This window comes from Panthera uncia (assembly GCF_023721935.1).
Source record: "Panthera uncia isolate 11264 chromosome A3 unlocalized genomic scaffold, Puncia_PCG_1.0 HiC_scaffold_11, whole genome shotgun sequence".
NCBI lineage: Eukaryota > Metazoa > Chordata > Mammalia > Carnivora > Felidae > Panthera > Panthera uncia.
This window is the reverse complement of record NW_026057578.1, coordinates 89,622,153-89,635,519: the sequence shown is the minus strand read 5'-3', so window position 1 is coordinate 89,635,519 and position 13,367 is coordinate 89,622,153. Positions and strand designations below refer to the sequence as shown.

Below are 13,367 nucleotides of genomic sequence, written 5' to 3'. Positions count from 1 at the left end.
CACTGGGTTCTTACTAAAACACAAGTGTGAAGTGCTTTTGACGTTACTTCACCTCCCATGTCCCCATGCTGAAATGCAGCCTCTGTCACTCATTTGCAAAGAATAGCCTGAATAGCCAAAAAGTTGACTGAACTCATTCATATGGAATTTTTTTAATATTAGAGAGGTTTAAATAAGTAGAATAATCCTAAGTAACTAAAAGTTAGTATCATCTTACCCATAAAAATTGATTATTTCTGCCAATTGTTTAATTTCTTGAAATCTAGTTTATCTCATACTTCCTACTCACTGTTCTTCTTTCCTTTTTTAATTCTTTTTTTATTCTGTTTTCTCTAACTGAAACCCTCCATCCATTCTAACCATCTAAAAAAATACATGTCTCTCTATTGATTTTCTCCTCCAAATGATACATTTAAAAATATTCAAATCTTACAGAAAGATGTCTATTTTGGCCATCTTCCAGACAGGCTCAGATTCTTTCATGACTTCCTGGATTTTGTTGAACATTCTCCTTAATATCCAATGTCTTCTTATTTCCATTCTTTCCCATTTTTGCAGAATATACATCCGAAGAAAGCATATTTTTGTCAGCATTCTCTCAATATAAATCCCAATATAAAAGACATGTTTTAATTAAAATAACAGTAGGAAATGCTGGTTGAAAAATTTATATGTGCCATATATATCATGCTAAGGATTTCTAATGTTTTATTTTATTAAATTGTCAAAATAATTTCATGAAATAGACTCTAGTATTATCTTCACTGTACTGATGAGAAAACTGAGTTTTATGCAAGTAAGCAATTTGCCTAGGATCATAAATATAGGCAGAGGCAGAATCGGGATCCAGATACAGAGATGTCTAATTCCAAAACCCACTTTTCTAAGTGCTATGTATGATTGCTTTCTAACAGTTCAACTGGGGAAGGAAACAGAGAGCCTGGATCTACTGCTTGCCTCTAACAAATGTAATATGGCAAAAGTGAGAGGATGTCACCTCAAGGATTAGATTGCAAAGAGTGTGGCTTCTATCTCATTTGCTCTCTCTTCCCTTCTCACATGCTTACTCTTATGAAACCAGCTGCCATGTTGTGAGCTGCCCTAGAAAGTGGTCTATGTGGCAAGGAATTAAAAGAGGCCTTCAGCAAACAGCTAATAAGGAATTGAGGCCCTGAGCCCAATATTTCATAGAGAACTAAATCCTGCAACAACCACAGAAATAACTTGGAGTGAATCTTCCCCAAATTGAGCCTTCAGATGAGACCACAGCCCTAGCTCACAGCTTCACTGCAATAGACCTTGACCCAGAGTCACCCAGCTAAGCCACACTCAGATTTCTCACCCACAAAAACTGGGATAATAAATCTTTTTAAGTCAAGTTCTGAGGTAATTTGTTATACAGAAATAGATATACCAAGTAATAGAGAAATATGAGGAAACAATAATCTCCCTCCTCCCTGCTACAATCATTCTGGAGGATAATGTAGCAATAGTTAGTAATATATGAATTACATTATATGATTCAGCAATTGCACTGAAAAACTGTCACACACATCCCAAAAAGACTATAGGTAGGGATGTTACAGAGTGTTGTTTGTTGTAGCAAGGACTTGAGAGCACCCAGATGTCCATCATCTGGGAAATGAATAAGTAAAATGTGATGCATGCAGCCTATAAATACTATGCCTTAGATCTAAGCAATGATACAGCAACATAGATGGAATGTTGAGTTAAAATAGTGAAAAAAAGCATGACATTATAATTGAGTACTATTTTGAGAAAATTAAAATATTTGCTACATAACAGTGTATTTTTCAAGGATGCATAAATATCCTAGTACATGCATCAAACACATTAGACTTTGTATAGGCACCAATTGTAACTGTGTTATTAAATATGGAATATGACTAATTCAGCTCTGTTCCTAAAACACCAGCAAGCAAACACAAAGGGTATGTTATCTCCTTTTTCTAAGTTTTCATTAAAAATTCATCTCAGGCATCTTTTCTGGTATATCATATCCTTACTCCTTTTCCAGTAAATCACTGCAGAAATGGAGTTCATTCAAGACACAGAAGTGCCTTCTCTTTAGAGAAACAACTTCACCAATAGCTCTCTTTATTCTGAGCTTGCATTTGAAGGAAATGAAAAGTTTTCCCAATGCCAAAAGTACCAGATCTATATTAAGAAAGTTTTAGTGACTACTGAGAAAATTCAGACAAAAGATATTAGGTAAGAATACATTGCGGTAAATTAGTGAAAAGTATTATAGGATTGTTCACTTTACATCATGTGGAAGCTTAGAGAATGACAGGCTTATCAGCTGATACAACATATTCCCAGTTGGTCAGCCCAACTCAGTAAGTTTTTATTAAATAACTATCAATTTGTACAGTATTTTTTTCCTGAGATACATGAGGAAATACAGATGAAGTATGTAATAAATATGATTCCCTCCCTATAGTAACTTATTTTCAGTTTTTATGTTGGAAAACCAAGAGAGAGAGAGATTGATATAAATACAGAAACAGTATAAAAGAACTAAATAGATAATGGATTGCAAAAGATCATCAAATGTGAGGAAAAGTTATTATCCCCATGCAAAAATACTCCTCTGGAGATTAAAAAGAATTCACTAATAGTTAAGAAGATCAGTAATCCTATTTCATGGCTTGGCAATACATTTCAGATGTGATAACTAAACCAAAAGAGCAAGAAATACAAAAATCTCTGTATGACCAACTTACACCAGGAAATTCTAACTTAATTCTCAGCTTTAACCATTAGACAGAACTTCTTTTATCAACTGTACTTTCTCTAGAGCTTATTCTGTCAAAAGATAAGAAGTTCTTTAGCCAATGGGTGGTTTTGAATAGAGCAGAAGGAAATAATTCTGTGCAATCGGATCAGAAAAGAGTGTCATTGTATTGGGTAATAATATCCTGTTGTGAGATTGGTCCTTTCAGGCAAAAGGTTTTAAAGACTCATCATGTATGTGTTTCTTATTATTTTCCTCTTCATCCACTAGCTTAAAGAGTAGGTTATTTCTAACAAACAGCAATTATCAAGTGTTCTAACAGTCCTGGAGATGTCTTCCTAAAAATACAAAACAAAATGAACTAAAGGAGAAACGAGCAAGATAAATGAGTAGTATTTTATAAAACCATTAGAACAAACCATGGAAAAGATCTGTTTCTGAGGGAAATAATTTAGAAAAAGTAAAATGTAGTTTCCTTCTCATCTTGCAGCATACAACACAGGATAAATCTTGGAGAGATCTCTTGGCTAAAAGTAATATATAACTTCTGGATTGAAGCTTTGTTTTGTTTTTCCCTCTCTCTCCCCCCCCCCATTTTCTTATATTATTATACTGTTAAGGTTGACAATAAGAAACACTTTCAAACTTGTGTTAATAAGGCTAGTTGTTTCAACTTTACGCGTGATAGGACTGCATAGGAATGCTCAGAGTCTGGCGGCTGTGGCGAGAACAGCAAGGAGGACAAGATCAAGGAAATCTAAGGAGCATGATATACATCTGAACAGACAGGCTTTACGAAAGGAATGGAAATAAAATCTTGGGGGAATACCAGTTAGAAGTGGATCAGCAAAATTCCCAAGTGTCTGACTTCTCTTAAACTTTAGTACATTGAGAAAATGAAATTACTTGTTTAATAAATCTGATTTAAACTATGTGATTTCCTGTTCTAGCTACAAGTTTCTACATTGCAGAGGACATTCCCCTCCTAAAAGAAAACATTTGGATTGTATTTACTGTGAGCAGAACAGTTTCAAACATCCTGGTCCCAGTTAAATATGGCATTGAAGTATGTTTGTCCTTTTTTTTGTTGGACTAAGGAATATCATTCTTTGACCATCACCCATGCTAATAATAAAATAATTTGTATTTAAATGCCATGTTTTTCACAATCATACAGTAATAAATCGAAGAGTGAGGACTGTACTCATCTATGAACTGCTCATTTTTTTTCTGTAAATTTCCCTTTTTCTAGAGTGGATTTTTGTGCCATTGAACCTTCAGTGATATAATAGAGTTGAATCAATTGAAAAACACTACCGGCCACTGCTTTTACTTTGTGTATATGCATCTGTGTGAGTCTTTGTGAGTGTGTGCAAGTGAGTGTGTGTTTTTCACATACAACTGAGATAATACTTTTCTGATAAAGCCAACCATCCAAATTAAATGTCTATATTTTCCCTCCAGAGAATATATTTATTACTGCTGTTTTGTCTTTTTATGTTGGAAAGAGCAAACTTGCAATTTACAAAAACACTCCCTGAGGTTGAGCACGTAGAAACAATCTTGAACACCTACTTAATAATTTTCTCTTAAATAAATAGCTATGACTTTAGCTGTGATCTTTTCATTTCTACTGGGTTGCTAATTACCATGGTAGATTATTAATTCCAAGCTGAATGTTTCAGGGTGTCATGGCCTGCTGGGACAGAACAGGCCAATCTAATGGGGGCATCCAGGTCATTAAAGGGTGTGCTGCCAACAACATGAACACGTAAATTAGTTCAGGGAATGACACTATGAATAAGTGAGTCTGATAATTATATTGGTGCTTATTTACATTTCCAGGCTACAAATGGGCTATGTTCCAAAACTTCATAGGCCGGTTGGTACTGGTTGAGAACTCAAAATGCATAGAAACAATGCAGTCAAATGGAGCTTAAAGTCTGACTCTCCTGAAAAACCTATTTTACCAATAGTAGCTTAAAGACTGTAGATTTGCATTTAAAATAGAAAGATATTACAAATAAATAAGAAATAGAATGGATATGTGTATTTTTTTCTCAATCCATATTCTGGAATGGAAAATACTTCTAGGTGATCTTGTAGTCACCATCAGTTTGTACATAAACTACTCTGGTCCTCAGTAGCGAGGAAGATGGAGTTCAGGGAATATGTCTGTCACACAGGAGTGGCTGATGCCATTAAAGGAGCCCTAAAGTGATGGTCCTCAATATTTTATCTAGAAGCCTGTTGGAGTTGTGCTTCTCTCCCACTGACCCATGAGAGAATCTCTGGCATAAAGCCCAACCCAGCCCCTCTTCTCCTCGAATCTAGAGTAAGGAAAAAATTGAATGTGCTGTGCTGTATGTGTTTGTGTGTGTGTGTGTGTGTTGAACTGGGGAGGGTGAGGAGATAATCCATTACTCTGGTTTCAACCACATCTCTTTACTCCTAAAGTCAAGAAAATTGTTTAAGAGATAGCAATTGTTCTCTCAAAACGAGCTCACATCTCTTAATAAAGAAAGACCTATGTCTATGTCACAGCATTCACTGCCCCTACTCTGCCTTGTTGCATAACTTTCTCTCCTCCTAAATCCCACACAAATGGCTAGGACACAGAGGACATAGTGGTGACTTATTTCTCCATTTCACCCTCACACCCTTTGTGGAAGAGTGGACCATAAGCAATGTTTCTGCTCCATCTGACACTTCAAATCTACGCTATCGAGGAACCCATTATGCAATTCTATGGATCAGTGATACAACAAAATCAATCCCAGGTTGTCCCCTGACTTTAAATTGGTCACAAATATCAAAGCTTTATACGCTATCATAACTTCATTACCTGGTATGAAAATTGAGAACACCTTACACATTGAGAATTGTACTTAAAAGTATGTTCCACATTATCTTTTGTCTTCCAACTTCACTACTATTTTCTAAAGCCCTTTTCTTTTTAAGGATATGTCAATAATAGTTACCATAGTTGTTACAAATTATCAGATGAAAGAAAGGAGTTAAAGCCACTAGTTTATGATCCGTTCACTCTCTTTCCAAGGGGTGCCCCCAAGGTGAAGAAAAAAAATAAATAAAAGCAAACAGATAACTAATATCCTTATCCACTAGGCCTTTGGGTAATTAGACTAATTATATTTCTTAAGGGAAAGAGACCTTATCTGACAATGACTAAATGTCTTTGGTTAAAGGATCTCTTATAATAAATAAACCCATTTACAGACAATAAATAAATCTATGAGTCATGGATCCTTTAAGGAGGTCGCATTAACTATACAATAGCAAGGGTATAAAATGGCAATGTTTCATAATTCACACATAATTGCCTATTGTGTCACATACCCAGAAAACCTCACTTGGCAACCCCATATACTATTCTAGCTAAAGAGAGTGAGATCCATGTGAGAAAGTACCTGGGGAGCCACACTTGATGTCTCAGACCTCTCTTTGCTTTCTCTTTGTTTCTTGATCTATGGACTTGAAGTTATTAACAAAGTTTGATACAGGGTTAGATTTCTGGTTCTTACAAGTCTGCGCTGATAAACTGATACCTTGTGTTATCTTATCAGGCTATAACCTCAGCTGTGCAAAAATATAACTTCCTTAATTTCTATTTTTATTCAACATATAATTTGTACCCCCATATCACTGGTTTGGCAAGAAAATTTCATCTTTATCCCCAATCTTTTCAGAGCCCCTCACTTTGTTCCTTCTCTAGGATTAGGTGAGTTCCTGGGTTTATGGAGTATCAAGGTGTTGGAGGAAAGAAGCAATCAATAAAAAATTAGCATCACCTTATGACATTCCTTGTTTGTCTCTGCATGGTCCCTTCAAGTCTGTAGCCTTCCACTGTTTCCATATTCTTCTTCACACCCATTCCTGATCCCTTATGTCTAGACTCATGGTGCTACCCTTATCCCTCAGGACTTTGCCATCTTTTTCTCTCAGACCTATGCCCTCTCTGTTCTCATAGCCTCATGTTTTCTCCAAACTCAGGAACTATTTTTCCAATCTAAACATAATGTCTTTCTGTCTTTCTCTCTCTCTCTCTCTCTGATAGAGGAACTGTATTAGTTTTCTATACTGCTGTGACAAATTACCGTAAAACATAGTAGTTTGAAACAACATTAATTTATCTCACAGGTCTGTACGTCAGAAGTCCCAACACAAGCTTAAACCAAAGTTTAGTAGGTTTGTGGACCCCTGTAGAAACTCTAGAGGAAAATACATTTCCTTGTTTTTTCCAGATTCTAGAAGCCACCCACATTCCCTTGGTTTATGGCCAAGGCCATGAACCATGTGTGAACCACAAGGCCATGTGTGAAGCACACATCTTCAAGGCCAACAACATCTCTCCATAAATATAGTGGGGAAAGTTGTTCCATTATAAAGGACCCTTATGATTTCATTAGCCACCCAAATAACCCAGGATAGTCTCCCCATTTCAATCCTTAACCTTAATCACATCTGCAAAGTACTTATGCCATGTAAAGTAACATATTCACAGGTTCTAGGGATTAGGATGTGGACATCTTTAGAAGGCCAATATTCTACCTACCAGAAGAACCTACCAAGATATTCTTAACAGGCTTATTTTTTTGTAAAATAAATGCATGAAGGTGTTAACTTGAAACAGAGAAAAGAGCAATTTTATTTAAGTAAAAATGAGTTTATTCAGGAATAGCAGAGGAATTGCAAGTTGGGACAAGCAAGCTACAATGAACCATAGGCAGGTCCAAAGAGACAAATGGAAAGATCTTTTTTTATATATTTTATTTATTTATTTATTTATTTATTTATTTATTTATTTATTTATTTTAGGCTTTAAGGAAATTGGGGAGGGTTATTTTGAACAAAAGTTTGCTGGGGAAGAGTTTGAGTTGTAATGGTTTCTCATTGGCTGTAAATGGTGGTTAGTGCATTGTTGCCGGGTCAGGGAGGGGAGCTTTCTTTCATTAAAGGCAGGAGATAAGATTCTTATGTGAAAAGTGCCCACTCTTGTCGAAATAATTCTTATTTTCCTTCTTCCTGCTGGTGATGCAGGCTGCAAGGAGTGGTTCTACGTGAGAACGCCCCTTCAGGCCTGCCCAACTCCATGTTAAATCAGGTTTCCTTCATTTTCATAAAGGCTAACATGTTCATGTATGTATTCTAAAACACTCTTTCGATACAGGATATTAAATAATTGCATTGAATGTGCCATAATTTATCTAGCAATATGCTCTTGCTACGCTTCCAGGAAATTTCCCACTTTTCATCATAATTCATGGAATGATAAACCTTCTTACATGTGAATCATTCTGTGCATTTTTAAATCATTGGCTTTAGAGAAAGCCCTGATGTAAAATTACTGAATTATTGATCACAACATTTTTAAGACTTTTGGTACAATTTGTGGTTTTCTTCCATGCACTGAAGGAATCTGAAGGTCTTTGAGGACCAGGAATGCTGGAGTGGATGGAACTTATTCCTGGAGGTAAATCACTTGAGAAAACTTGGAACTAAGCCTTCAAGGAAACTGCTTCCTTTTCCTTGATAAAACTGTTCCTTGACTTACCCTGTCACTGCATACATTTTCTGGAAATAACTTTTATTATTGCTCATATAATATCTCCTTCTAATTTTTAAATGCAAATGTTAAAGTCACTCATAATCTCACCAACCACTATTTAAATTCTAATATATATTCTTCTACATACTGTGTGTATGGTGTGTGTGTATATATATATATATATGCATATATATATATGAATATATATATGCAAATATATTATGTAAAATATATTACTTATATTATTCTATACATGTAAGATCAACTTTTCACAAATATAAAAAAATGTTTCAAAATAGCTTTATAGTTATGTCATGCATACAAAAGTAATTATTTTCTTAAGACAAATATCCAGAAGTAGCACTGCTGGAATATGTATGCTTTAAGAAAATAGTTATTACCGAATTGATTCCATCAATTAACCTTTTCCCTAGTAGATAAGAGACTCCTCTTCCTTCTGTTGATGACCACACTATTATTTTTAAACACTATCAATTTTATAAAAAAATATAATTTAGACTTCTCTAGATGACTCACTAGGCTAAATGTGTTTTCATGTGTTTACCTACCTTTTAATTTCCTTTATGTAAATAAAGGAAATGATTATGTAAATTAATCATTTATATCATTTGACCATTTTTTCTAGATGGGTTAGTAAGTTTCACATTTTAAAAATATTGCAGGATGACCATAGAAAGAACATATGCTATTACGGTTTTCACTGGTCTTTTAACTGTATTGCTAGTTATTTTTGCTAGCAGAGTGATTATAAATTTCATGGACGATTTAGTAATTTTTAATTTATTGTTTCTACTTTTGCACTAGAGTTCTGGGAATCCAAGCAAGGTATATTCAAGTTACACTATGCTTTTCTAGAAGTCTGCAAAGCCCTGCACACCACAGCCTCTCTCTGAAATGATCCTTAATGCTCTGTTGATCATTCTCAGTAAAATATGACTGACAACATAATTTGTGGCACTTAGTGCAAAATAAAAATGGAACAGTCCCTTGTTCAAAAATTATTAAGAATTTCTAGATAGCGAAAACAGAGCATTAAACCAAGCATGGAACCTTTCTAAGCATGACCACATGTGACTGCACAGGTCACATACCCATAAAGTTAGCCCAGCCCCAGCTACAACTAACTGATCAGAGATACTTGACCCAAAGACCAAAGATCTAGGCTGGCCTGTCGCTATAAAGGTTGGTGTGAATATTCTATTTGATTAGATGTCCTATATTGAGTAACAACTGGTAGAATCATTCAGATTCACAGTTTTGGAGAATTTAAACTTGGAAGAGAGTGGGAGACAAAGAAAGAGAGAGAGACAGAGAGCTAGAGAACCTACACCTCTCTCAAATGTTTAGTTACTTGACTTATCCACCATCAATCACTTCAAAGTCATCTTTCCCTCTACCATCTGACCTTTACCAAACACTAACTTCTTGCTTATAGAATATTTGGTTGTTTTCCTGGGTGTTAAATTCTGAATAGTTTGGGGCACCTGTGTGGCTAGTCAGTTAAGCATCCAACTCTTGGTTTTGGTTCAGGTCATGAATTTGCGGTTTGAGAGTTTGAGCCCCGCATTGGGCTCTGTGCTGACAGTGTGGAGCCTGCTTGGAATTCTCTCTCCCTCTCTCTCTCTGCCTCTCCCCCACTCACTCTCTGTCTCTCACAATAAATAAATAACCTAAAAAATTTTTAAAAATCAAGTTCTAACTAGTTCAATAAGAATTCTGCACTAATTTAAGTTATTTTTGTGATTTTTTTGGTGTCACTTTTCAAAGTCACATCCTAAATTTTTGGAATGAAATACCGATGTGACCGGGAAGGACAACGAGAAGGAGCAAAAGTCAAAGGTTCTGTTTCAGCAAATGTTATATTTGGGATATCCATTGGACATTCAAGCAGAGATGCCAAGTCCTCTGTAGGCCAGAGAGAGGTAAAAGAGGAGATAATAGATTTTGGGGGTCACTGACATATAAACAGTATTTATAGATGGACTGGATAGACCTATCTGAGAAAAGTGAAGAGAGCTCATAGAAGGGACCAAAAATGACACCTGGCCACTCAGGATAAAGACTAATGATTGCTGGGTAGTGATATTATTCATGATTTTTATTTTCCTATCTGGGTTCTTTCTATTCCATAGTTTTTACCACAAACAGGTATAGTGCTTAAGGCCATAAAAAAGTAATTAAAAATTGAAGGTCATTTATTTTGTTTTTATAGACCTGCCAAAGAGTTAGCTTTGAAGCATTCAGTTGTTAATTAAAATGTGAATGGTAAACACTTACACATTTTATTGTATGTTAAATATACTTCCATAAAAATGCAAATGCAAAAAAAACCCCATAATTGGTAAGGATTGTTGTTGTACAGATATTATAGTTTCTATTTCTTTGAGAAGAGGGCAGAGTGCACTACATGTGAAAACACTTGATAACTAACTTACATGCTTACAGGGCTTTTAATTTGGGGTATTTTATTTTGTTTTGTTTTGTTTTTCTTGCCAGAAAGAAAATTTTCCTAAAAATGCTTTCCCTCAGCCTATTGTAAAAGAAAGTACGCTGGAAAAATCGAACAAGGTAAAAAAGGAAAATGTTACTTCAAATGTCGTTATCATAAATTCAAGTTGCTTAAGGAAACCAAGTTGTGCCCTTTGGTGGCAAAAGTGAAAACGCACCCCCACATCACTAGGTTATTTACTCAACAATGATAAAATAGACGTGTTCTCTGACCTTTTTGGCTTAAAGCCTGGTGAAAGAGCAGGTGTTAAACTGAAAAGTAATTGAGGTGAAATAAAAAGAGAGGGTTTGCTGAATGAGACAATGTGAGGGAGCACATTGGAGACTGGAGATTGGAGGGTCAAGTCATCCTCTCTGGGGGAAAGACATAGAAACCAAAATGTGGAAGATGAATAGTGTGGTAGGCTGTAGGCTGAATAAGGTCTCCAGAAGTGTCCACATCTTAATGTCCAGAACCTGTGAATGTTATCTTCAGTGGTGAATGGACTTTGCAGACATGATTGAGTTAAGGATCTTAAAATGCGGAGACACCCTAGGTTATACAGATAGGCCCTTAAATGACCTCACAAGTAAGAGAGATGCAGGAGCAGTCAGTCAGAGGAGAAGGCAATGTGCTTAGAAGATGGAAGAAGAGGCCACAAACAGAGAAGTACAGGTATCCACTAGAAACTGAAAAAGGCAGATAAACCAGTTCACGCCGGAGCCCTGGGAAGGAAGCGTCTCTGTTGGATCCGGCCCCTCCGCGGGACTCTGAGGAAAAGCTACCTCCAGGTAGACACCGTCTGTCACCATGGTAAAGGAGACCCCAACAAGCCACGGGGCAAGATGTCCTCGTACGCCTTCTTCGTGCAGACCTGCCGGGAAGAGCACAAGAAGAAACACCCAGACTCTTCGGTCAATTTCGCTGAATTCTCCAAGAAATGTTCCGAGAGATGGAAGACCATGTCTGCGAAGGAAAAGTCGAAATTTGAAGATATGGCAAAAAGTGACAAAGCTCGCTATGACAGGGAGATGAAAAATTATGTTCCTCCCAAAGGAGACAAGAAAGGAAAGAAGAAAGACCCCAATGCTCCTAAAAGGCCTCCATCTGCATTCTTCCTGTTTTGTTCTGAACATCGCTCAAAGACCAAAAGTGAACACCCTGGTTTATCCATTGGGGATGCTGCAAAAAAATTGGGTGAAATGTGGTCTGAACAGTCAGCCAAAGATAAACAACCATATGAACAGAAGGCGGCTAAGCTAAAAGAGAAGTATGGAAAGGATATTGCTGCATATCGCGCCAAGGGCAAAAGTGAAGCGGGAAAGAAGGGCCCTAGTAGGCCTACAGGTTCAAAGAAGAAGAATGAACCAGAGGGTGAGGAGGAAGAGGAGGAAGAGGAGGAGGAGGAGGAAGATGAAGATGATGAGGAAGAGGAGGAAGATGAAGCATAAATGGCTATCCTGTAATGATATGTGTGGAGTGTGCGTGTGTGCTCAGGCAATTGTTTTGCTAAGAATGTGAATTCAAGTGCAGCTCAATATTAGCTTCAGTATAAAAACTGTACAGATTTTTGTATTTTGCATAGATAAGATTCTTTGTAGAGAAAATACTTTTTTAAGAATGCAGGTTGTAGCTTTTCGAGGGGCTACTACATACAGTTAGATTTTAAAGCTTCTGATGTTGAATGTTTCTAAATATTTAATGGTTTTCTTCATTTCTTGACTTGTGTACTGTAGCACAGCAAACTTGTAGGAATTAGTATCAATAGTAAATTTGGGTTTTTTAGAATTTTGCGTTTTGTTTTTTTTTTTTAAATTGTAATAAAATTATGTATATTAAAAAAAGAAAGAAACTGAAAAAGGCAAGGAAACAAATCCTCTTCTCAGAGCCACCAGAAGCAGTTAACCCTGCTGACACCTAGACCTCAGTCTAGTAAAACTGATTTTGGAGTTCTGCCCTCCAGAACTATACCACACTAAATTTTGTTATTTTAATCCACCAAGGCTATGGTAATTTGTTATAGCAGCTGTAGGAAATTAATGCAAGGAGGGATTATCTAGAAGAACAGAGAGGAATGTGAAGGTACCTTCTAGGGAGCTGTAGATACCCAGTGCACCAGAAGAAAATGCTTGGTGTTCAATATTTTGGAGGAATAATAACTCAACGGGAACAAAAGCATAAGATTGGGTTGGGGAGAGAAGACAGCACTAGATTATGCCAGGTCTTGCAGGTATTAAGGATTTTTCTATCAAAGACAGTGGGAAAAACATAAAGAATTTTAGGAAGATGAATGATTTTTTGAAGATCACTTGGGCTCTTGCATAAAGAATATAAATTGTAATGAGGACAAGAAGGAAGATCAGTTTGAGTTTATTGGAGGGAAGGAGCTGTCAGTTAAAAGTGTAGGTTCAGGGGCTCCTGGGGGGCTCAGCTGGATGAGCGTCCGAATCTTGACATGGGCTCAGGTCATGATCTCACCATTCGTGAGATCAATCCCTGCGTCAGGCTCTGTACTGACAGCGCAGAGCCTGCTT

General features: G+C 36.5%; 1 protein-coding gene across 1 annotated transcript; it reads left to right on the top strand.

Annotated features, from left to right (window-relative positions):
• The first annotated feature begins 10,132 nt into the window (after positions 1-10,132).
• On the top strand, positions 10,133-12,418 carry LOC125936032 (high mobility group protein B2-like). The gene is made up of 3 exons (XM_049649849.1): positions 10,133-10,267; positions 10,842-10,913; positions 11,520-12,418. Exons 1-3 carry the CDS (start codon positions 10,133-10,135, stop codon positions 12,282-12,284), a joined length of 972 nt encoding a protein of 323 aa, XP_049505806.1. The 3' UTR covers positions 12,285-12,418.
• Positions 12,419-13,367: the final 949 nt, after the last annotated feature.